The sequence below is a fragment of the Protopterus annectens genome, chromosome 8.part0 (assembly GCF_019279795.1).
Source record: "Protopterus annectens isolate FY-2018-M chromosome 8.part0, PAN1.0, whole genome shotgun sequence".
Classification (NCBI taxonomy): domain Eukaryota; kingdom Metazoa; phylum Chordata; order Ceratodontiformes; family Protopteridae; genus Protopterus; species Protopterus annectens.
The window spans coordinates 274,753,089-274,778,910 of NC_056741.1; the positions used below are offsets into that span (position 1 = coordinate 274,753,089).

Here is a 25,822-nt window from a genome sequence, read left to right on the forward strand (position 1 = left end):
GGGTGTAGCATCCATTCGTGAGCATCCGAGGTAGTTCTGCTTAACATGTCTGCTAGGATGTTTTCTTTTCCCGGTACAAATATTGCCTGTAATTGAATGTTGTAGCTCAGAGCCATATTCCACAGGTCCAGAGTCATTCGGCATAGGGGGTATGAATGCGTGCCTCCTGGATTCTTCAGCATCTGAGTCCTCAAAATTGGAGAAAGGAGCCTCTGGCTGGTCTGTAATATCTGAGTCTTCCGCAGAATCATCAGAGGACACAGGCTCGAGGGGCTCTGCTCTAGGTCTCTTTTCTGGGGGCTGAGAGGCCCTGTCTGGGTGAGATTGAGATCCCCTAATTAAGGATATTAAATCTTCTGCCAGAGTAAGCATTTGTGAACTAGAAGTGGGCCTGGTTGAGGGGGGTTTAACAGGCACTGACTTAGTAGATTTGGCTGCTTTAGCCCTGGCGAAGGCCTTAATAGACATGGCTGCAGGAGGCCTAGCAGCACCACGTGCTGGGGTAGAGACATCCAAAGGGATGGTGTCTGATAAGTCACTAGTAACCACTGTAGTAGGTAAAATTTCTGAGGCCGATTCAAGTAAGGTAACGGAACCTCAGTAGTAGTCATTGATTCGGCTGTACTCTGATCAGTTTTCGGTTTCGGCGAAACCGAGACACTCGCGTTTGCTTAACCATGGTTTCGGCGAAACCGCGGACCGCAGTGTCTGTCTTTCTTTGCGTTTTTAACAATTTGGGTAGTCGGAGGATCCGGCGGCATAATGTACGCAAATTCAGAGCGAAAAACTGTTCAGCAAACTCCGACCCGGCGTCTAAGCGTTGTCGGTTGAAAGAAGCACAGGCGAACAGGCTGCTACGTCGTGGTCTGGGCCTAAACAAGGCAAACAGTAAGAGTGGAAATCTTTATGAGGTATTTGTTTCCCACAAGTTAAACAGTTATTGACTTTTTCTGACATCGGCTGAGGCAAGAAAGAGTCCCCAACGGGTACTTAGCTTTTAGAAGTCTTGAAGGAGTATTCGGTAGTAGTAATCTCTGGATCTGACCGACCGGCACTTGCGAACAGCTTCTGCTTGGCCAGCGGCAAGAAAGACTGAAGAAACTGGCGTCGGCTGATGCCTTTATACCCGAAGACCAGCAGAGATGACGTCAGGTGAAGTGCGACATCAGCCGAAGCCGGACCCGGACTTTGGAATCCGGCCGACCGAAGGGCTGCCTGACGACAGGACAACCCAGTTGTTATGACTGCAGATGCATCCATGAAGGACATTTCTGGATTGCTAGTTTTACTGCCAGCATTTCTTTTTGATTTATGTGCAGGTGTAGTTGTTCTGGAGTCCATAAGCCTTGAATGCACTTGTCCAGCATGTGTGCCCCCCAACCGAGGTCTGAGGCGTCCGTTGTGATGGTTTGGCTTGCTTGAATGTTGTGGAAGGACAAGCCTGGGTTTGCCTGGCATGTCTGAGCCCACCATAGGAACTCTTCAGGCATGGGATTAGTGGTATTTCGGTCTCTAAGCTGTGCTTGTGTTGAGACCATAAATTCTTTAGGTACCACTGTAGCTTTCTCATATGTAGTCTGGCATGAGGGACCAAGATTATGCAGGATGCCATGAAACCCAAAGCCTGCAGTACTTTCCTTGCTGTTAGTTTGTTCTGCTTTGCTAGTGCCAAGAAGTACAGAGGAAGTTGTTCTTGTTTTTCTGCAGTTAGGAATGCCATCTGTTTTACTGTGTCCAATTCTGCACCCAAGAATGTAATTGTCTGGGATGGTACCAGTTTTGACTTTTTTAAATTGACTGTGTATCCCAGGGCTTGTAGTAAGCAAATGACTCCTTGTAAGTCTTGTGTCAGCTTGCTTTTGTTGTCCGCTTGTATCAGGCAGTCGTCCAGGTATGGATAAATTTGGATTCCCTGAAGCCTGCAATGAGCGATTACTGATGCCAGGCATTTCGTGAACACTCTGGGCGCAGTAGATAAGCCAAAGGGCAATGCTGAGAATTGATAATGCTCTGATCCTGCAAGAAATCTGAGGTATCTTCTGCAAATTGGTCGTATGGGGACGTGCAGGTATGCCCTCCTTGAGATCTAGAGTTACCAGCCAATACTCCTTGCCCAGCATGGGAAGAAGTTGGTGTAGGGTCAGCATTTTGAATTTTGGAACGATGATGAATGTGTTTAAAGCGGACAGGTCGAGAACAGGTCTCCAACTGTTCTCTTTTCTTGGTACTAGGAAGAGTCTGGAGTAAAATCCCTTGCCCTGTTCTGTAGGTGGTACCCTTTCCACAGCTCTCATCTTTGTTAATTGAGCTATTTGTTTTAGGGCTTCTGACTTTTGATTTGGTGGCAGGTTTGGCATTCCTCTTTTTGCTGGTAAGGTGTGGAAATGAAACCTGTAGCCTTGGTCTATAGTTTGCAAAATCCAGTTGTCTCTTGTGATATAGTGCCAGTTTTTGAAAATAAGGCTAACTTTCCGCCTAAGGGTGCTACTATTTGTTCCCTGGTAGGCGGTGTTAGAGCCAAGTCACTGTGATTGTCCTGTTGCAGTGGTAGTGGTTGTATCTGTGCCTCGTTGGTTATTGCCTTGCCACTGGCGTCCCCTGTAGGCACCTCCTCTGGATTGATTTCTGCCTCTGGAACGTCTATTCCTGCCTCTCTGATTTTTAGAGGAGTCTGGAAAGGACCAATTTTGGAAGGCCAGTTCCTGCTGAACCTTGGGGCTGTACCTGTAAGAAATCTTTAACTGTTTGTACAGATTTTGCCTTCTCTTCCATTTTCTTCATTACTTGTTGGGCAGGAGAACCAAAAAGACTGACCTTGTCCATAGGAGCATCTAATAGCTTTGCTTTAACATGATCTGGCAAGACCTGCTCTTTCAACCATGCATGCCTTCTTATAACTGTGCCAGTCATGGCTGATCTAAATGAAGCCTCCAGTGCATCATAGCCACATTTTAAAGAATGGTTACTAACCTGCTGAATGTTATTCACCATTTCTAGAACATATTTCTTATCTAAGGAATCATCAGAGGACAGTTTCTTAGTTAACTGATCAAGCATAAACTCTTGGTATTGGATCATATGAAACTGACAGTTCAAAGCTCTAGCTAAGAGAGTAGCGGAGGTGTATACTTTTTTACCCCATCTCTCCAAGGACCTGGATTCCCTATCAGAAGGGAGAGGGTTTTTAGCTGAGGTCGAAGCTACTGCCTTAGGCCCCTGGGAGATAGTCTCCGGATCTGCAAAAGGAGCCTTGTATAAGTGGTGATGAGTGTCCGGTACCCTGTAGAACCTGTCAGGCTTAGCAGGGGCTGGAGGTAAAGTATCAGGAGCAGTGCAAACATCATTAAATGCATCATCCACAACAGGAAGAACTGGAGGTATAGCTAAGGGCCTATGTTGTGGTAAGTGTAAAAAGGTCCTAAGCCTTTTCTTGAATCTGAGAAATCTTGTCCCTGCCATTGGAATTGCTCTGCATGGCATGTAAGGTTTCCCCAAAGGAAAATTCCTCTGGTGGAGAGGCAGAAGGAATAGATTCTTCGGCATCAGAATCTTCATAAGTAGAAAGAGGAGCCTCTGTATGGTCTGTAATGTCTGAGTCATCAGAAGAGTCATCTGAGGAGCCTGGCTCAGGGGGCTCTGCTCTAGGTCTCTTTTCCGGTGGTTGTGAGGCCCTGTCTGGGTGAGATTGGGATCCCCTTATTAGAGAGATGAGATCCTCTGCCAGAGTAAGCATTTGTGAACTGGAGCTGGGCCTGTGAGAGGGGGGCTTAACAGGCACTGATTTAGCAGTTTTGGCGGCTTTAGCCCTGGCAAAGGCCTTTATAGACATGGCTGCAGGAGGCCTAGCAGCACCACGTGCTGGGGTAGAGACATCCAAAGGGATGGTGTCCGATAACTCTAGGGAAACCACATTAGAAGGCAAAATTTCAGAGGCCGATTCAGCTAGGGTAGAAGGGGCCTCGGTAGTAGTCATGGATTCGGCTGTAGATTGAACCGTTTGCTCGGTTTCGGCCAAAACCGAGACACTCGTGGTTTGCTTTACCGTGGTTTCGTCCGAAACCGCGGACCGCGAGTGTCGGTCCTTTTCTTTGCGTTTAACAACTTGGGAAGTCGGAGGATCCGACGGCATAATGTACGCAAAGTCTGAGCCGAAAAACTGTTCAGCAAACTCCGACCGACGCCTAAGCGTTCGTCGGTTGAAGGAAGCACAGGCTAAACAAGCTGCTACGTCGTGGTCTGGGCCTAAACAAGGTAAGCAGTAAGAGTGGAAATCTTTATGAGGTATTTGTTTCCCACAAGTTAAACAGTTATTTACTTTTTCTGACATCGGCTGAGGCAAGAAAGAGTCCCCAACGGGGTACTTAGCTTTTAGAAGTCTTCGAAGTTGTATTCGGTAATATTAATCTCTGGATCTGACCGACCGGCACTTGCGAACAGCTTCTGCTTCGGGCGCCACGCGGCAAGAAAGACTGAGGAAAATGGCGTCGGCTGATGCCTTTATACCCGAAGACCAGCAGAGATGACGTCGGGTGAAGTGCGACACCAGCCGAGGCCAGACCCAGACTTTGGAATCCGGCCGACCGAAGGGCTGCCTGACGACAGGACAACCCATTTGTTAGGACTGCAGATGCATCCCTGAAGGACATCTCTCTGAGCCTTTTCTTGGAATCAGAGTAATCCTGACCTTCCCATTGGAAATGTTCCCTCACAGTGTGTAAAGTTTCCCCAAAAGAGTAATCTTCTGGTGGGGAAGCTGAGGGAATAGAGTCCTCAGCATCAGAATCTTCATAAGGAGAGAAGGAATAGTCTTGGTCCTCAGAGGAATCCGAAGAAATAGACAGCTATTCAGAGGAAGCAGATTCTTTGTCTTGTCTAGGCTTTTTGTCAGGAGGAGGCGGAGAACCCCTGATAAGAGAAATCAAATCCTCAGCCATCTTGAGCATCTGTTTCTTAGGCATAGGGTCTTGAACAGTAGACTGAAGTGAAGCCTTTTTCGGTTTGGAAGGAGTCTTCGACTTACAAAATGTTTTGACTGTAAGAGTCGTCGGTCTGAAAACGCCTTCAGAAACCGATAGCGTTTCAGAAGCACCAACGTCCTTGGAAGGTAAATCGTCGGTAGGGCCTGAAGTAAAAGGCTGCATCGGCCTAGTACATTCCGTCAAAATATCTGTAGCGGTCTCGGTTTCTAGAACTGCGGTAGTCAGAGGCTGCGTCAGAGCCTCACTGATAACCGGAGACCGGATCAACAGAGGTCTCGGAATCGGGCTTAGGCCTGAGCTGTCGATCCTTATCCCTGCGCTTTTTGTGCACGCCGGTAGTCGGTAGCTCCGACGGCATGTTATAATTAAATTTTCTGCCAAAAAAGTGTTGTGCAAAATCAAAACGTCTTTTAATAGTACGTTTATTAAATCTAGCACAAAAACGACAAGAAGTGACATCGTGATCAGGGCCTAGGCAAGGTATGCAGTAAGAATGAACATCCTTATGAGGTATTTGCTTCCCACAAGAAATACAATTGTTAGCTTTTTCTGACATCGGTCTGAGGCAAGAAAAGTTTCCCCAATGGGGTACTTAGCTTTATAGAAGACTTTGGTCTGAAATTCAAATTCGAAAATCTCAGGAGTCGGCCGACTGGCACTTGCGAACTGCTTCTGCTTCGGGCACCGCGCGGCAAGAAAGACTGAAGAAAATGGCATCAGTTTCAAAATATGTACCCCTGGCGCACTGACGTCAGGGATGAGGAGACAGCAACCGACGTCGGACCAAGACTTTGGAAATCCGGCCGACTGCGGGACCGCCTGACGACAGGATAACCCAAGTGTAATGACTGCAGCAGGGTAACACGATGAACATCATGCATGGCCCATTAGCCTTTTTATAATTAAATGGCAGGCTTAGATTAAAACATTATGTAAGTGGAAAATGACAGTCAAACTTAGATCTATAGGATGAAACTTGTAGGTAGGTCACACCTTTCTGATATGGTGCAGTACCCCTCATTAGTGCAAACAAAACAGTATTGGACAAGTGTGACAGTTTGCCATTTCAAACAGTGAAGGTGCACATAAAATCAATAGTTGGGATTAGAATCTTGCTTGCTGATTTCTGTGATTGTATCCTTTGTACCTCAACAGCTGCATTTCCAGCAAGTGCTTTTTGGTGATGTGCAGCACAGAGTTCACAATGCAATTAAAGTATCAGCATTTAAAAGATCTACCATGTGTAAGACAACAAGCCATAAATATTTACCTAATACAAGACAACACTCCCTCTACCTGCAGATATAAAATTATTTCATGGGTCTCAAATATTTTACTCCAGTACCTGTCTGAGAAAGTACTATGCTTTCTAACATTGTCCACAGTTATCAAAAAGAAAGAAAAAAATCCATCAGATGTCTGGCAGTTAGCACAGAAGACTAAAGCTCTGACTTGTTAGGGAGTCACTGCTTCCTATGATAAGGATACATGGTTTACATCCCCCACCCTCATTTGCCTACTGTGTAACCTTAAACAAGTCACTTAACCAGATGGTGTTTTAAGGTTATTCAGAATTTGGGCCAGGTTCCTTAATGCTGACTGGAGTGCATGCCTACTATCTATGAACTTACATGTTGCAAAGAATGGATATTTTTCTAAATCGTGAATGCATGCATAGCCAGTTATAGAGGTGCCCATGAATGCAACCCCTCATCAACTTACTGGTTTATACATTTTCCCTGTTATTGGAAATTTGGTTGAGTGCTTTTAATTTGGGTCAGTACACATCACTAATATTCTCAGCAAGAAACTGATGAATTTATGCAATACCAACAAAAAGTTAAAATAAATACTTTGGTGAAGCATAAATTAAGTCAGTGCTTGCTAGAAGGAGGGGGAAGATAACTAGTTAAATATACTGTCATTACAGTTTTGGAATGTCACAGTTTTATTGCCATGGATCAGCTTTTATGTATGCCTTCACCTCTGCTGCTAGGATGTCTTCTGTGTGGAGTCTGCATGTTCTACCAGTTTTCATGGTGATTTCCACTTGGGACCTCAGTTTTCATCCATTCTCCAAAGAAACTCATGCTTGCAGAATGACTGGAGATGCTAAACTGCCATAAGTGTATACGAGTGTTATTGGGATATGTTGTAGGAAAAGCAGGTACTGTAAATGGATGGCTGGATGGAATCTGCCACTTACACGACCACACTAGAATTACAGTGTTTCACAATGTAAATGCAGAACAAAAATCTTACACCACAAATCAGTTCATAATCATAAGTAACATTCTAGTAAACTTTGACTGCATTTTTAACCACTTTACTACCATCATCTAGTATGCCATCCATCAGTCATACTTTTGCATACCAAATTGTTACGACATCTTTACTGTATAATCTTTGTGCAATAAAAATGGTCAAGTTACATTTCATTAAAAAAAAAAACACAACCGAGTACATTATATATTTATTTATTTGTCTCTCTTTTTAAAATAACATAGTAGCAGTTTATTACATTTTATTTAAAATGTTAGCCAAAATATACATATAGTTTCTAAATACTAAGCATACACCAGTTAGATGTAAAACCTGAACCACAGACAATCAATGCACAAACATATTAAAAAGTGTTCTTAATAAAAAGTGTACAATAGTAACATGATACCACGTGTTGAATAATGTAACATTTCACACAGTCACTTTAATCTGCTGAGAAACAACCAATATTCTTTGCCTAAAGTGCCTGTCATTGCAGAAGAGTTTGCACACTTACTAAATTCCCATCTTACCATACACTTTATATTAACTGCTGCAGAAAAGCAGGATCCTTGCACAATAGTAGTACTGTTTCAATAGCATAATCATCTATTTGTAAAGTTACAAAACAGCAGCAGCTTCTGACATCTTGCATCAACAGCAGTGAGGAATAGATGAAGGCTAAACAAGAATCTTATTTCTCTGTGCTTTTACACAGCAGCAGCAAACAGAAACCGACCATCCAAAACCCATGCAAGAAAGTATGCAGGATTTCCTAGCTTTTGTCAGAAAAATGAAAAGGAGACCTCAATCTGGTACAGTAAATGGATTTTTACTTTGAAACTACTCATTTCAGCTAAATGAAATCAGCACACTACCTGTTTTAAGGTTCTTACTGGCTGTAACTGCTGCTACTGCTCTAAAACTGGACGTACAGCAGAGCAGACACTTCCCATTCAATTCTGATTTGCAGGAGAAGAAAGCCATTGCAGGGTAACACACAAAACTGGTAAAAATGCAGTATTAATACTAGGCATCTAGACCACTGATAGCTCTGTGCAATGGGGTTCTTAAATTATCACACTTTTGTTTGTTGCTTCCAGATCTTGAAGTCATTCACTAATGCCATTTTACTTTTAAACCCAACAGGGAAAAACACCATGTGCTCACTCCATCCCTCTTGCTCCACAGTACTTCTGATCTAATTCCTACCTTGCTGGTCTACTAATCTAAACTAGCAAAAGCAATTAAATTCTATCCAAAACCTAAACAAATGAAAGGGGATTCAGACAGTTTTTCACAAAAAGTTCTGGCCTTATCATTCCAGTTTTACTATCACCATAAAAGGTTTTTCCCTTCTACTATCAACTTGCAATATTTAAAGCACAACTCTTATGGGTCTGGAAAGATCTTTTTTTCTCTCCTTTTTTTCAGTTTATTCCTTGAATATTGGTATTAAATTGTATCTTTTTGCATATGCATGTTAACAATCATGTTTCCTGAACTGAATATACCTGGCCTAAAGGTCCCTCTGTTAAAACACTTAACCACATGAGCGAGGAAACACAAACCAGCATAATACAGTTTTTTTACACAATGCCTCATACAGGTAAATTGGGCAAGGGACAAATGGGTACATCCTAAAACATACTGCATTCCATTTTGCACAATGCCTAAGGATGTGTCGCCGTTAATGCACAAAATCCACCACTCCCAGAATCATCACTAAGTTTCAGACAGCTTAGTAATCCAAAGATGTCGTGAACTACTGCAGTTCACATGATTAACTGCATCTTTACTTTATCATGAGTTTCATAACTCCAAATGCTGAAAACCACATTTTAGTTTTAGATTCTCTGATATGAAAGTAGACCAGTTAAACTCTCTTTGGCCACAGTGGCCATTGCAAGACTCCTCCACAAATATTTAGAAGAAAACGATGCCTATTGATTGGCACAGAAGGATTTTGGTTCAATTTAAAATGGAAAGAAAATGAAAGAGGCAAAGAATCTGCTCTCCATTGTCCAAAGGTCTTCACAGTGAGAGGAATAAGGCTACAGATGTAGTGTTTTTATATTCCATCTACGATACTGTAGCTCAAGAGTTACATGTTGCACAGCACACGCCTTGTTGGATTTCAATGGATGGGTGCCTTACACATTCTGGCAACAATGGGTTTGTTTCTCAGTGTGGGTGGGTGGCACAGGAATCGATACAATGTGGCCACCAGCTGGAAAGTCTGCTTCAGGTGGCCCAGCCATCTGTCGCTGAGAAACTATCTGGTAGATTTCTAGAAAGAAAAAGAACAAAATACATTTAAAAAAATGAAAATGCAGTGAAAATCTGAGGTAAAGCAGCGCAATTCATTCAGAAGCCTTCATCCCATGGGTTAAAATTAAAAGTGATGAAACCCAAATTCAATGTACCTCTACTAGACGAGAGTCAATAAAGTACAGTTTTGTACCTACCATAAATGTAGATGTCCGATAGGTATGCATCTGCAGTCATCACATATGGGTTGTCCTGCCTCAGGCAGCCCTTCGGTCGGCCGGATTCCAAAGTCTGGGTCCGCCATCGGCTGATGTCGCCCTCTCCCCGACATCAGAGCGCCTGGGGTATAAAAGCATCAGCCGACGCCATCTTCCTTAGTGTTTCTTGCCCCAGATGCCAAGTGCCCTCAAAAGAAGGCTAAATTTGGAGAAATGCAATAAATTCCAAACAAGCACAGAAATATATATGCATATATATATATATATATATATATATATATATATAAAACAAATACACCATAATAGATAACCCCAGCTAGCTATGAGAGGGGAAAGTACCCAATAATACCCAAGAGGGGAAGGAGGGAGGGTAAACCTGACTGCAGATGCATACCTATCGGACATCTACATTTATGGTAGGTACAAAACTGTACTATGTCCTTCAAGAATGCATCTGCAGTCATCACATATGGGTAGAATACCATAGCCATACTGGGGGTGGAGGATCTATGTAAAGGATGGTGTAGCTAAAAATGCCCTGCAGGACTGCCGTAGCAAAGCCTGCTCTGGATCTGGAATATAAAGGTAAATTGTAATGCTTGGAAAATGTATGCACGGAGCTCCATGTAGCAGCTTCTAAAATGTCCTTGGTAGTCACCCCTCTTAAGAAGGCTGTGGAGATGGCTGTGGCTTTGGTGGAATGAGGTCTAATGTTAGCTGGCACAGTTTTTTCCATGAAAGGAAAAACAAAAACGTATGCAATTCCCTATCCATTTTGAAATTGTCTGTTTGGAAATTGCTTTTCCTTGTGCACCAGCAGCATATGCCACCAACAGCTGATCAGTTTTTCTGTAGCTTTTAGTTCTGTCCAAGTAGTAGCGCAACTGTCTGTGTATGTCCAAGGTGTGCATTAGTTTCTCCCCTTTGTTTTGTGGATTTGGAAAGAAGGTAGGCAGGTGAATAGCTTGGTTTAATGAGACCCTGGATACCACCTTTGGCATAAATAAAGGATTGGTTCTCAATGAGACTCTGTCCTGATGAAAAATAAGAAATTGCTGTACTGCCATAAGGGCCTGTAACTCAGATACTCTTCTTGCTGAGGTTATGGCCAGAAGGAAGGCGGTCTTCCAAGACAGGAACTGTAGTTCTGCAGATGCTGCTGGTTCAAAGGGAGGCAGAGTTAGTTTTTCCAACACGAAGTTAAGGTCCCAAGTAGGCACTGGAGGTTTCCTTGGAGGATTGATGTTTTTAATTCCTCTTAGAAACTGTCTTAGGAGAGGATGAGAAAAGACAGGTGGGTCAGTATTGTACTCTGCTGAAATTGCTGAAGCATGAATTTTAATGGAAGAGTAAGACAGGTCATTATGGAGCATTTCTGCCAAGTATTCCAGGATATGTGCCATGTTCATCACTGTCGCATCTAGGCCCTTTGTGGTGCTCCAAGTGTGAAATCTTTTCCATTTTGCTGAATATGCCTTTCTTGTGGAAGGCCTGCGAGCTTCCATGATGATATCCTTCACTCTCTTGGATAGCTTATCCTGAGGAGGAGTCAATGTATTTTCCAGGCTGTTAGTTGCAAGGTTTTCAGGTTGGAATGCAGAGTTTTGTAATTGTGCTGTGTCAGGAGAAGTGGCCATTGAGGAAGAGGCCATGGTTTCGTGCATGACATGCTCTTTAACAGTGGGTACCAGTGCTGTCTTGGCCAGTCAGGAGCTATCAGAATCACTTTTGGCTGCTCTGTCCTGATCTTCAGTAAGACCTTGGTCATTAATGGAAGAGGTGGAAATGCATACACTGTTAGAGTTCTCCAGCTGAAAGACAGGGCGTCCACTTTCCATGCTTGTGGGTGGTATGTCCTTGAGCAGAATTTCTTCAGCTGATGATTGCGGGGGGAGGCAAAAAGATCTATGTCTGGCCTTCCCCATGATTGTGTTATCTGTAGGAAGATGTCTGGGTGCAGCATCCATTCGTGTGCATCCATGATATTTCTGCTTAAGCTGTCCGCCAGTATATTGTCTTTTCCTGGCACAAACTGGGATTGCAGCTCTATATTGAGTTTCAAGGAAAGTTCCCATAGGTTCATTGCCAGTCTGCAAAGAGGGTAGGAATGGGTGCCTCCTTGCTTGTTTATGTACCACATAACTGTGGTGTTGTCTATCCTTATTAGCAGGTGGCCTTGATGGAGAAAGGGTTTGAAGGCCTCGATTGCATGCATCACTGCCAGAATTTCCTTTTGGTTTATTGTGCATGCGTAGCTCCTTTTATGACCATAGTCCTTGAATACATTTGCACTCCATGTGTGCTCCCCCAACCGTGGTCTGAAGCGCCCGTTGTAATGGTTTGGCTGGCTATTGGTTTGCTGAAGGGCAGACCCCTGTTCGACTGGCTTGCTTGAGCCCACCACAGAAATTCCTTTTGGAAGCATGGAATGAGTGGGATCAAAGTTTCTAAGCTGTGACTGTGCTGAGTCCATAAACTTCTTAGGTACCATTGTAGTTTCCTCATATGCAGCCTTGCTTGTGGAATCAGAAGAATGCAAGATGCCATGTAACCCAGGGCCTGCAGGAATTTCCTTGCAGTCAGCTGAGTTTGTCTTGTCAGATTCTTGAAGTAATCCGGTAGTTGTCTTTGTTTTTCTTCTGTGAGAAAAGCCATTTGGGTGGTTGTGTCTAGATCCGCACCCAGAAAAGTTATTCTTTGGGATGGAACAAGTCTTGATTTGTGAATGCTGACTGTATATCCCAAGGCCTGCAGTAGGCGGATGGCATAATTCAAGTCCTTTACCAAAGTTTGTTGGCTGTCCGCTTGTATAAGGCAGTCGTCCAGATATGGGTATATTTGAATCCCCTGAAGTCTGCAGTGTGCAATTACTGATGCCAGGCATTTCGTGAATACTCTGGGTGCAGTAGATAAGCCAAAGGGCAATGCTGAGAATTGATAATGCTCTGAACCTGCAAGAAATCTGAGGTGCCTTCTGCAACTTTGTCTGATAGGGACATGCAGGTATGCCTCCTTGAGGTCTAGAGTCACCAGCAAAGACCCCTTGCCCAGCATGGGAAGGAGTTGCTGTAGAGTCAGCATTTTGAATTTTGGCACAATGAGATAAGTATTCAGTGCGGACAAGTCGAGAATAGGCCTCCATTGATTTTCTTTTCTTGGAACAAGGAATAGTCTGGAGTAAAATCCTTGGCCTTGTTCTGAAAGAGGAACCTTTTCTATGGCTTTCATTTGCATTAAGTTGGAGATTTGTTTCAAAGCCTCTGCCCTTTGATTTGGTGGCAGGTCTGGCATGCCTTTTCTTTTTGGCAATGTGTGAAAATGGAACCTGTATCCTTTGTCTAGTATTTGCAGTGTCCATTTGTCTCTTGTAATACTGTGCCAATTTTCTGAGAATAAGGAAAGCTTTCCGCCCAAAGGTGCTTCTAATTGAGCCCTGGTTGGCGGAGTCAAAGCAAAGTCATTGAGTCTGTCCTTGTGCAGCAGTTGAAGGTCCTGCACTACCTCTCTGGTTGGGAGGCTGCCATTGACGTCCTCTGTAGGAGTCTCTAGCTTGCCCTCTACCTCTGGCATGCCTGTTCTTGCCTCTCTGGAATCTTTCTGTGTCCAGAAAGGACCAATTCTTGGTAGACCAATTTCTGCTGAATCTTGGTGGTTGGACTTGTAGAAAATCTTTGACTGTTTGTACAGATTTTGCTTTTTCCTCAAATTTCTTTAAGACCTCCTGAGCAGTGGAGCCAAATAACTTTTGCTTTTCCAGTGGAGCATCCAGAAGCTTAGCTTTAACATGGTCTGGCAGAGATTGTTCCTTCAGCCAAGCATGCCTACGTATGACTGCACCTGTCATAGCTGACCTACATGAAGCTTCCAATGCATCATAACCACACTGTAAGAAATGGTTGCTAACCTGCTGGGAGTTATGTACCAGATCCTGAAGTGATTTGCGATCTAGGGGTTCAGGGGAAGACAGTTTCTTATGCAATTCATCTAACAAATACTCTTGGTACTGTATCATATGAAATTGACAATTTAATGCCCTCACAGAAAGAGTAGCAGAAGTATACACTTTTTTACCCCATCTCTCTAAAGCCCTGGACTCCCTTTCAGAGGGGAGTGGATTTTTAGTAGTGGTAGCTACAACCCCTTTCGGGCCCTGGGAAATAGTTTCTGGATCAGCAGAGTGGGCCTTGTAAAGAAAAAGATGCGAGTCCGGGACCCTGTAGTACCTATCGGGTTTGGCAGGGGCCAGAGGAAGAGAGTCAGGGGTTATGCTAGACTCAAGTACACATCATCAATGACAGTCAAAACAGGAGGAATAGCCAAAGGTCTATGCGGAGGTAAATGCAGAAAAGTTCTTAATCTTTTCCTGGAGTCAGAGAATTCCTGGCCCTGCCATTTGAAATGCTCTCTCATAGTGTGAAGGGTCTCTCCGAAGGATAGTTCTTCGGGAGGGGAGGCCGAGGGGATGGATTCCTCTGCATCAGAATCCTTGTAGGCCGAAAAAGCCTCCTCCTGGTAGTCCGAGAGAGCAGAGCCATCAGAGGCCTCCTCTGAGGAATGGGGATCAGAGGGCTCAACCCTGGGCCTTTTGTCTAGAGGGGGTTGAGAGCCTTTGTCCGGATGGGGTTGAGAGCCCCTAATTAAGGAGATAAGGTCCTCTGCTAAAGTTAGAATCCGTGAACTGGTAGAGGGTCCCTGAGGAATAACCCTGGGAGGCAAAGCTTTTGTATGTTTAGCAGCTTTAGCCCTGGTGAAAGTCTTTATGGACATGGATGCAGGAGGCCTAGCTGCACCACGTGCTGGTGTAGTTTTGTCTAGAGGAATGGTGTCGGAAGTTTCCAAGACACCAGTTTCTGAGGGAAATTTAATAACCGACTCAGCAGGGGCCTCCGGGGCCGAGGTTGTCGGTTGAGAGGTTTCAGGGGTCGGAAGTACCAAGGACTCTGTTTCAGCCGAGACCGAGACACTCGCGGTAGGCCTGGCCGTGGTTTTAGCCGAAACCGCGGGCCGCGTGTGTTGGTCCTTGTCCTTCCGTTTCTTTGTTAAATGTGAAGTTGGAGTCTCCGACGGCATATTGTATGAAAAACTAGCCCCAAAAAATTCCTCTGCAAACTCCGCCCGACGTCTAAGAGTGCGTCGGTTGAAGGAAGCACAGGCTGAACAGGCCGAGACATCATGGTCTGGGCCTAGGCAGGGGAGGCAGTAAGAGTGGAAATCCTTATGAGGTATTTGTTTCCCACAAGTTAAGCAATTATTAACTTTATCTGACATCGGCTGAGGCAAGAAAGAGTCCCCAACGGGGTACTTAGCTTTTGAAGTCTTCGGTAGCTGAATTACAGGAGCTGGCTGACCGGCACTTGCGAACTGCTTCTGCTTCGGGCACTACGCGGCAAGAAAGACTGAGGAAGATGGCATCGGCTGACGCTTTTATACCCCATGCGCTCTGACGTCGGGGAGAGGGCGACATCAGCCGACGCCGGACCCAGACTTTGGAATCCGGCCGACCGAAGGGCTGCCTGAGGCAGGACAACCCATATGTGATGACTGCAGATGCATCCTTGAAGGACATCTATATTATTTTACTCAATGCCAAAAAAAAAAAAAAAAAAAAAAAAAAAAAAACAGGAAATTATTAGCTATGCTCCTCTAAGCAATCAGTTCTTTCAACAAATATCTAGAGCAAATTAAAGAAATAATGTAATACTGATGTTACAACACTGCAAGATGAGGAGGACTGAGCTGCAGGAAAGGGTACCCACCTTCGTCCACAGGAAAATTTGTCTGCATGCGTCATGCACGGTCACCTAGTTAGCCTCAGGTGAAAACTAGGGACAGAACAGCTATGGCCAATAAAATCACTTCAGCTGTTCAACCTTTTTCATTCACAAGGAGTAAATGGGATCTTCATAGCAAATCTGTAGCTTAAAGAGTACACCAGCAAATATAATTACAAGTTGGGTCACAACCCATACTCTGCTATGGTCTGCAAGTACTATTTGGTTCTGACTGGATACCATACATTTCCACTGATACTTGGTCCTAATAATGTCTCAAGACAGAGAATAAGGAAAAAAATCTCTGACCTGCAAGGCCAACAGCTACTACATTTAGTTCTTGTACCATGAACTGCATCCTCCCCTTACGTTTACTTAAGTCAATCCTCACTCCTTCAAGTATGCCTTATAAAGGCATGGGAAAAAAGTTAATGCATGGGCATAATATTGAGATGATAGGCTTGCTTAGCTTCTCTGGGACAGGACTACAGTCAAAATAGAATGCCAATGACCCAAGTTAACAGAAAAAGGAGTACACAATCCAAATACTGATTAAATCCACACAAAGTGTTTTGGACATGCAGATCAAAAAAGCAAAAAATGTGAAAATACTAAAAAGGCTACCATTGTGGGTAAATGTCAAGGCTCCTTTTATGTGTTAACTTAGCTGAACCACAGAAAGAGATTCTTAAAGGTTCAACCCAAGTGCCTTACAGGCAGAATTATACGCTGTGAAGGATGTTGTTTTGAAAAGTAATAACATAACCTACTGTTAAGATCTTTGAAAGACTAATACTTGATTCAATTACTCCTCAAATAATTTAGCAATCAGGTTTTACACAGTCAGCAAAGCAAAGGCTATTCAGACAGCTGCTGTTAAATTGCTTACACCAATATCATGTGCCAGCTAAGACGCAATGTATTCAAATGAGCAATTCTGCAAACCTTTTCAAGTAGTCAGTCCAGTAAGAAAACCGCAATGACTGCTTGGATCAAATAATATACAAATATAGAGCGAGAGGAGTGCAAGATTTCTCTCTCAAAGTATTAACCAGGGCAATGAGTGATATATTCCTTTATTAAACGCTATTTCTGGACTGGCTTTTTGTAACATTTTAAACTAGTAGATTATTTGTTGCACATTATAGTACTCATTGGACTCCCACTGAAACTTTTACTTCATCTTATGAAAGGTGTCTCCAAAGGAGAGATCCACCAGTGATTATGGAAAAGATAAGGTGTTCCTGGTTTAAGAGTCATATATGATTAGGAGATTTAGCCTGTATACACCAGCTCAACCACCACTAAATCTGGGGATCAGAATCCTCCATAATACCAGGTTCCACCATTCTTCTTTTAGAATGAACCCTGTATACTTCAGAGATTTCCAGAGCTGTCTGCGTGGACTTTAAGAAGCTCACAAAAGTCCTGAGCCAGTTGGAACAAATCCTGTGAAGAAGCGGTAGACATGGGCTAGGCTGATGATCTACATAGCCTAGGCAAGCTAGTGGATTCCAGCTTGGACTGGTGTTTTTGGCTGCAGGTCTTTTATTTGAACTGCCTTTGGGAGGTTTGTTTGCAGAAAGGCAACCAGGACAGCCACTTAAACAAAAAAATGACATTAATAGAAGTTGTTGACAGGACAGATTTGTGTCCCAACTACTCCCCCCATCTGTGGAAGAGACTTCCTTCTCCATGTCAAGTAGAGTACCTCACTAGTCCTCTTTAAGAGGAACTCAGATGACTGGATGGGAAACAGAAAATATACCCCTGGGATCCCACATGTGTCCCTGCTGGACAGGGAAAACGGGTGCTGACTTTGTGGGAACATGGGTTAAATACTTGACTAGGATTATAAGGGCCTAGTATCGTCCTATGAAAGTGCAGTTGTGTACCTACTATAAATGTAGATGTTAGAGTGTATTCACTGTTGCAGTCATTACTCTTGGGTTATCCTGCTGGCAGGCTACCCTCAGTCAGCCAGAATTCCAAAGTCTAGGTCCGGCGTCGGTTGCTGTCGCTTCTTACCTGACGTCAGTGTGCCAGGGGTATAAAAGATGCAGCCAACGCCATTTTCTTCAGTTTTTCTTGCCCCAGATGTCAGGTGCCCCCAAATTGGTAAACTGAAAAATAAGCCAATAAAAATGCATGCACAAAGATAACATTTCCTTCATCTACAAGCAAATACACCAAATAGGTTGTATAGGATAGAGAAGTGCAGATAAGCCCCAGCAAAGAAAAGGGGGATGGGTAGGTGGGTAACCTGGACTGCAACAGTGAATACACTCGAACATCTACATTTATGGTAGGTACACAACTGTACTATGTTCGTGTTTCACTGTTGCAGTCATTACTTTTGGGTTGAATCCCAAAGCTGAGGATGGGCGGCTGGGCTAAATAGGGTTAGGAGAGGCTATGAGGCCCTGCAGAAAGTACAGTTTTGTACCTACCATAAATGTAGATGTTAGAGTGCTAATACAGCTGCAGTCATAACAGATGGGTTCTCCTGCCGTCAAGCGGGTCCTCGGTCGGCCGAATTCCAAAGTCTAGGTCCGGCGTCGGTTGTTGTCGCTTCTTCCCTGACGTCAGTGCGACAGGGGTATAAAGGATCCAGCAGACGCCATTTTCCAGGTGCCCCCCAGAAGGAAGGCAAAACATAATTATAAGTAATAATGCAATGCAATAATATCAAAAACCAGTAGTGCAAGCAAATACACCATAAAAGAATACCCCAATCATGTTGTATGAGGAGGTGTTAGCCATTAGGATAGTCCCAAGAGGGGAAGGAGGGAGGGAAACCTGGACTGCAGCTGTATTAGCACTCGAACATCTGCATTTATGGTAGGTACAAAACTGCACTATGTTCATCGTGCATACAGCTGCAGTCATAACAGATGGGTAGAATCCCAAAGCTAACAAAGGGGTGGTAGGCACTAGGTGGTACTAGGAGGAGCCAGGATGCCTTTCAAGACTGCAGTGGCAAAGCCTGCCCTAGTTTTGGAGTATAATGGTAGGTGGTAGTGCTTGGAAAAGGTATGTACAGAACTCCAAGTGGCTGCTTCCAAAATATCTTTGGTAGGGACTCCTCTGAGAAAGGCTGCAGAGGTGGCAGAGGCCCTTGTGGAGTGAGATCTGATGCCTGTAGGTACAGCCTTGCCATTGAAAGGAATAGCAAAAGTGTATGCAGTGAGCTATCCATTTAGCAATTGTCTGTTTCGAAATTGGCTTTCCTTGAGCTCCTACAGCATAGGACACAAAGAGCTGGTCTGATTTTCAGAAAGGCTTTGTTCGGTCCAGATAATAACGTAGCTGTCTGTGGATATCTAGGGAGTGCAGTAGTCTCTCCCCTTTGTTTTGGGGATTAGGATAGAAGGTAGGTAGATGTATGGCCTGATTCAAAGCTACCTTGGATACCACTTTAGGCATAAAGGACGGGTTGGTTCGCAAGGAAACTCTGTCCTGATGGAAGATGATGAAAGGCTGCACAGCCATGAGTGCTTGTAGTTCTGAAACTCTACGAGCTGAGGTAATTGCCAGAAGGAAAGATGTTTTCCAGGACAAATATTGCAAATCTGATGAGGAAGCTGGTTCAAAGGGAGGAAAGGTCAGTTTTTCCAGAATTAAATTGAGATCCCAAGCAGGTATTGGCTGTTTTCTTGGTGGTCTTAGGTTCTTAGCCCCTCTGAGGAACTGCCTTAAGTGAGGGTGTGAGAATAAGGGTGGGTCAGTGTTGTATTCTGCAGAAATGGCTGAGGCATGGATTTTGATGGAGGAGAATGAAAGTCCACTGCTTAACAGCTCAGTTAGATACTGTAGTATTTGAGGTAAATTCAGTTTTCCAGGATCCTGACCCCTTTTCTCATTCCAGGTGCAAAACCGCTTCCATTTTGTGGAGTAAGCTTTTCTAGTTGACGGCCTTCTGGCCTCCAAAATGACATCCTGAACCTCCTTGGAGAGTAGGGTTTGTTGTGATGCTAAGGGATATTCCATGCAGCTAGATTGAGTGTCTTTAGCTGGCTGTGAAGAGTTTTGAAGCTGTGTTGAGTCAAGAGAAGTGGCAGTGTCCATGGTGGTGAATGCGTCAGGCTCCTCAGGAGTGGGTACCAGTGTTGTCTTGGCCAGTCAGGAGCAATGTGGATCATCTTTGGTCTGTCTGTTCTGGTTTTCAGTACAACTTTGGGCAGCAGAGGAAGAGGTGGGAAGGCATAAACTGTCATTGATGTCCAACAAAAAGAGAGAGCGTCCACTCTCCAGGCCTTTGGGTGGAAAATCCTTGAGCAAAAGTTTGTCAATTGGTGATTTTTGTGGGAGGCAAATAGATCTATGTCTGGCCTTCCCCATGCTTGGATTATTTCTGTAAAGACTTTTGGATGCAACTTCCATTTGTGTGGATCTGTCACATTTCTGCTTAGGTTGTCTGCCAGCGTGTTTTCCTTGCCTGGCAAGTACTGTGCTTGTAGTTCGAGTTGTAAGTCCATGGCCATGTTCCAAAGTGACATGGTCAGTCTGCATAGGGGGTAGGAATGTGTTCCTCCCTGCTTGTTTATGTACCACATAACTGTGGTGTTGCCTGTTCTTATCAGTAGTTGTCCTGGTTGCAGAAGGTCCTTGAAAGCTATAATAGCATTTATTACTGCTAGCATTTCCTTTTGATTGATGTGAAGGTGCTTTTCTTTTTGGGACCATTTGCCCTGAATGCACCAATCTGCCATGTGCGCCCCCCAGGCGTAGTCTGAGGCGTCTGTTGTGATGACTTGATTTGCTTGAGGCTTGCTGAATGGAAGGCCTGTGTTTGTTTGGCAAGCTTGAGCCCACCACAGAAATTCCTTTTGCAGACATGGAATTAGTGGTATTATTGTTTTCAAACTGTGGCTGTGTTGAGACCATATGTTTTTTAGGTACCATTGAAGTTTCCTCATATGAAGCTTTGCACACGGGATTAGTAAGATGCAAGATGCCATGAATCCCAGAGCCTGCAGGATTTTCCTTGCAGTAAGCCTGGTGCAATTTGCTAGTGCTGTGAAATATTGAGTTAGCTGCCCCTGCTTCTCTGGTGTGAGGTAGGCCATCTGGGTGTTTGTATCCAAGTTGGCACCCAGGAAAATTATCTTCTGAGAAGGTATTAGTCTTGATTTCTTTTTGTTGACTGTGTATCCCAGAGAGCTCAACAACATTATTGCGTAAGCCAGATGTTTCAGAAGTATGTTCTTGCTGTCCGCTTGGCTCAGGCAGTCGTCCAAATAACGGTATATTTGTATCCCTTGAAGTCTGCAGAAGGCAATTACTGATGCCAGGCATTTCGTGAATACTCTGGGCGCAGTAGATGAGCCAAAGGGCAATGCAGAGAATTGATAATGAATTGAACCTGCAAGAAAAATGAGGCATCTTCTGCAATTTTGTCTGATTGGGACATGCAGGTATGCCTCCTTGAGGTCCAATGTTACCAGCCAAGACTCCTTGCCCAGCATGGGAAGAAGTTGCTGTAGAGTGAGCATCTTGAATTTTGGTACGAGTAGCAATGTGTTTAGGATGGACAGGTCCAAAATAGGTCTCCAATCTTTTCCCTTCCTTGGTACCAGGAATAGCCTGGAATAAAAACCTTGGCCTTGTTCGTGCGTAGGTACCTCTTGAATAGCTTTCATGTTCATGAGCTTTGTAATTTGCCTTTGTGCCTCTGCCCTTTGATTGTGTGGCAGGTTTGGCATGCCTCTCATTTTTGGAAGGGTGTGAAAATGAAATCTGTAGCCTCTGTTTATAATGTCCAGTATCCATTTGTCTTTTGTGACAATATGCCAATTTTTTGAAAATAATGACAGCTTTCCTCCTGAGGGGGCTACCATTTGAGACCTGGTTGGCCTGCAAAGGGGAAAGTCATTGGGCTTGCTTTCTGAAAGATTGTGAGTTGTCCTCACCACCTCTGGAGTAGGAGCTTGCCATTGTCTGCCTCTATACGATCCTTGGGCTTGCCCTCTGCCCCTCGGGCGCCTGTATCTGCCTCTTTGGGGTCTGTTAGTGTCAGGAAAGGACCAGTTTTTTGAAGGCCAATTTCTACTAAAACGTGGGGGTTGAACCTGTAGAAATTCTTTCACTGTTTGCATTGATTTAGCCTTTCCTCCATTTTCCTTAATACCTCCTCAGTATTAGCACCAAATAGTACATCCTTTTGAAGAGGGGCGTCTAGTAATTTAGCTTTGACATGATCAGGCAGGGCTTGTTCCTTGAGCCAGGCATGCCTACGTATGACTGATCCTGTAACAGCAGCTCTACATGAGGCCTCTAGAGCATCAAAACCACATTGTAAGGTATGCTTACCCACTTGTTCTGCACTATGCATCAAATCCTAAAACTCCTTTAAGTCTGGTTGTTCAGGCTGTGACATTTTACTTTTCAATTCTTATAACAAAAACTGTTGATATTTTAGCATATGAAACCGACAGTTTAAGGCCCTCATGGATAAGGTAGCAGAGGTATATACCTTTTTCCCCACCTTTCTAAGGATCTGGAATCTCTCTTGGAAGGCAATGGATTTTTAGCAATGGAGGCCTTAAATCCTTGGGGCCCTGTGAGATGGTTTCTGGGTCAGCAGCATGGCTTTTGTATAGAAATTGGTGTGAGTCAGGAACCCTGTAGTACCTGTCAGGCTTAACAGGAGCTGGAGGAAGACAGTCCGGGTTAAGGCAGGCCTCCGAGTAAACATCATCTAGTATGTCCAAGACAGGAGGTATAGCCAGAGGCCTGTGCTGAGGAAGCAAGAGAAATTCCCTGAGCCTTTTCTTGGAATCAGAATATTCCTGGCCTTTCTTGGAATCAGAATATTCCTGGCCTTCCCAGTGGAAGTGTTCCCTTAATGTATGCAAAGTTTCCCCAAATGAGTAATCCTCAGGGGGGGGGGATACAGAAGGGATGGACTCCTCCGCATCAGAGTCTTCAAAAGGGGAGTAAGAATGTTCCTGATCATCAGAGTGCTCTGAAATAATGGAGCCCTGATCAGAGGAGGGGGAATCTACCTCCTCTCTAGGCCTTTTGTCCAGAGGGGGCTGAGAACCTCGGATAAGAGTAATTAAATCCTCAGCCATTTTAAGCATCTGTTTCTTAGGCATGGGGCCTGGGGATGGGCCCTGAGTAGCTGGTCTCTTAGAGTGCATGGTTACTTTAGCCTTTGTGAAAGCCTTGATGGAGAAAGAAGAGGAAGGTCTGAAGACACCTTGAGTGGAGGTGGATCTGTCCACATTCTGAGTTTCAGCGCCAAGAGTAGCTTCGGTATCTGTAGTCGGGGTGTGGGCCGAGGAGCCTGCGATCTCGGGTAGAGGAGACGCCGTCAAAGACAGGTCGTCGGTAGGCAGGGGCTGCGTAGGCGCCTCACTGAGAACCAGACCACGTGTAGTCGGCTTTGGCGTGGTGTCGGTAGAGGCCGCGGACCTCGCTTGTCGGTCCTTGTCTTTGCGTTTTTTAGACAAAACCGGAGTCTGAGTATCCGACGACATGGTATAGTTAAATGCTTTTCCAAAATAATGCTGGGCGAACTCCGCCCGACACTTAATAGTGCATTTGTTGAATGTAGCACAAAAGCGACAGGCCGAGACCTTGTGGTCTGGGCCTAAAACAAGGTATACAGAGGGAATGGAAATCCTTATGCGGTATTTGCTTCTCACAAGAAATACAATTATTAACTTTGTCTGACATCGGTCTGAGGCAAGAAAAGGTTCCCCAACGGGGTACTTAGCTTTTAGAAGACTTCGGTTTCCAAAATTTTCGTAATCTCAGGAGCTGGCCGACTGGCACTTGCGAACTGCTTCTGCTTCGGGCACCACGCGGCAAGAAAGACTGAAGAAAATGGCGTTTGCTGGTTCCTTTATACCCCTGTCGCACTGACGTCAGGGAAGAAGCGACAACAACCGACGCTGGACCTAGACTTTGGAATTTGGCCGACCGAGGACCCACCTGACGGCAGGAGAACCCATCTGTTATGACTGCAGCTGTATGCACGATGAACATCTGCAGTGGCAAAGCCTGCTCTGGACTTAGAGTAAAGAGGTAAGTGGTAGTGCTTTGTGAAAGTGTGCACTGAACTCCAAGTTGCAGCCTCTAAGATATCCTTGGTTGGTACTCCTCTGAGGAAGGCTGCTGAAATGGCTGCTGCTCTGGTGAAATGAGGCCTAATGCCCTTAGGCACTGATTTGCCATGTTGAAACTAACAGAAACTGATGCAATGGCCTATCCATTTAGAAATAGTCTGTTTTGAGATGGCCTTTCCTTGTGATCCTGCAGCATATGACACTAAAAATTGCTCAGTCTTTCTGAAAGCTTTAGTTCTGTCGAAGTAGAAGCCTAACTGCCTGTGTATGTCCAAAGAATGCAGAATTTTCTCACCCTTGTTCTGTGGATTTGGATAAAAGGTAGGCAAGTGAATGGTTTGGTTGAGGGCCACATTGGATACCACCTTAGGCATAAATGTAGTGTTTGTCCTCAGGGAAACCATGTCTGGATGAAAAATGATAAAAGGTTCCACAGCCATGAGTGCTTGTAACTCAGACTCACCTTGCAGAGGTTATTGCTAGGAGCAGAGCTGTTTTCCAGGATAATAATTTTATATCTGCTGTTGATGCTGGCTCGAAAGGAGGCAGTGTGAGTTTTTCCAACACATAATTGAAGTCCCAGGCCAGAATTGGTGCTCTCCTTGGAGGCCTAATGTTTTTGGCCCCTCTGAGGTACTGCCTTATTAGAGGATGTGAAAAGATAGGTGGTTCCGTATTGTAATGCGCTGAAATGGCAGAGGCATGAATCTTTATTGATGAGAAAGAAAGGCCCTTGTTCAGCATCTCAGTTAGGTATTGTAAAATCTGAGAGATATTTGGTACACACGTGTCAATGCCTTGTTCCTGGTTCCAAACACAGAATCTCTTCCATTTTTCTGCATAAGATTTTCTGGTACTGGGCCTCCTGGCCTCCAAGATAACATCCATAACAGCTTTTGAAAGAGGAGTGTTCTGAAAGGTTACATTATCTGCCATGCTGCCAGATTTAAGGTCCTGAGTTGGCTGTGCAGGATCTGATTGTTTTGTTGGGTCAGCAAGTGAGAAGTTTGAGGCAATATCCATGCTGGACCTTGAGACAAGTTCTTTAGGATTAGGTACCAGTGTTGGCGTGGCCAGTCTGGTGCAATCAGTATAATTTTTGGCTTCTCTTGTCTGACCTTTAGGAGTACCCTGGGAAGGAGAGGCAGTGGAGGAAAGGCGTGTACTGTTAAGATTTTTCCAGCTGAAGGCTAGGGCGTCCACTTTCCATGCTTGCTTGTGATAAATCCTTGGGCAAAATCTCTGTAATTGGCAGTTGCGAAGGGAGGCAAATAGATCTATATCTGGGCATCCCCATTTCCTTATTATCATGCTGAAGACTTGTTGATCCAGTTTCCATTCGTGGGGATTCATGAGGTTTCTGCTTAGTTCGTCTGCCAGAGTATTTGTTTTTCCTGGCAGGAATTGTGCTTGCAGGTGAACTTGAAAAGCCAATGCGGTGTCCCATAAGGTCATTGGTTGTCTGCAGAGGGGGTAGGAATGTGTACCTCCCTGCTTGTTTATGTACCACATGACCATAGTGTTGTCTGTCTTTATCAGTATCTGTCCTGGATGAAGCAGGTCCTTGAAAGCTGTCAGGGCATTTTGAACAGCTAGCAACTCTTTTTGATTGATGTGAAGATGCAGGCCATGTGCCCGGAATACATTTTCCTGCCAAATGGGCCCCCCAAGCATAATTTGATGCATCAGTTGTCAGTGTCTGTCTGGCAATGGGTAAACTGAATGGCAGACCCTTGCTGTGGTGACAGGCTTCTGCCCACCATTGAAACTCCTGTTGCAGGCAGGGAATGAGTGCAATTACGGTCTCCAGGCTGTGGCAATGCTGAGTCCGAACACTTTTTAGATACCATTGTAGTTTCCTCATATGCAGTCTGGCATATAAAATTAGTAGAATGCAGGATACCATGAAACCAAAGGCCTGCAGGATTTTCCTTGCAGATAAGTGGGTTTTTGTTGCCAATTTCCTGAAGTAGTCAGTTGCTTTTGTTTCTCTGGTGTGAGATAAGCCATCTGGGTAGTTGTATTTAAGCTTGCACCCAGGAATATTATCTCTTGAGAGAGCACTAGTTTTGATTTCTTTTTGTTTACTGTGTACCCCAGGCCAAATAGTAATCTTTTTACAAACGCCAGATGCTTTAGAAGAATGTCTTTGTTCTCTGCTTGAATTGGGCAGTCGTCCAAGTAGGGATATATTTGAATTCCTCTGTCTGCAAAACTCAATTACTGGTGCCAGGCATCTTGTGAAG

At 44.4% G+C, this 25,822-nt stretch overlaps 1 protein-coding gene across 2 annotated transcripts in view; it reads right to left on the reverse strand.

Annotated features, from left to right (window-relative positions):
* Positions 1-7,440: 7,440 nt before the first annotated feature.
* Positions 7,441-25,822, reverse strand: part of LOC122808748 (ras-related protein Rab-11A-like) — a 317,065-nt gene continuing 298,683 nt past the window's right edge. For both annotated transcript variants that reach the window (XM_044079765.1, XM_044079764.1), the window contains exon 5: positions 7,441-9,531. In XM_044079765.1, the coding sequence (XP_043935700.1) occupies positions 9,395-9,531 (137 nt within the window). In that variant the 3' untranslated portion in view covers positions 7,441-9,394. The remainder of the gene's footprint in view (positions 9,532-25,822) is intronic.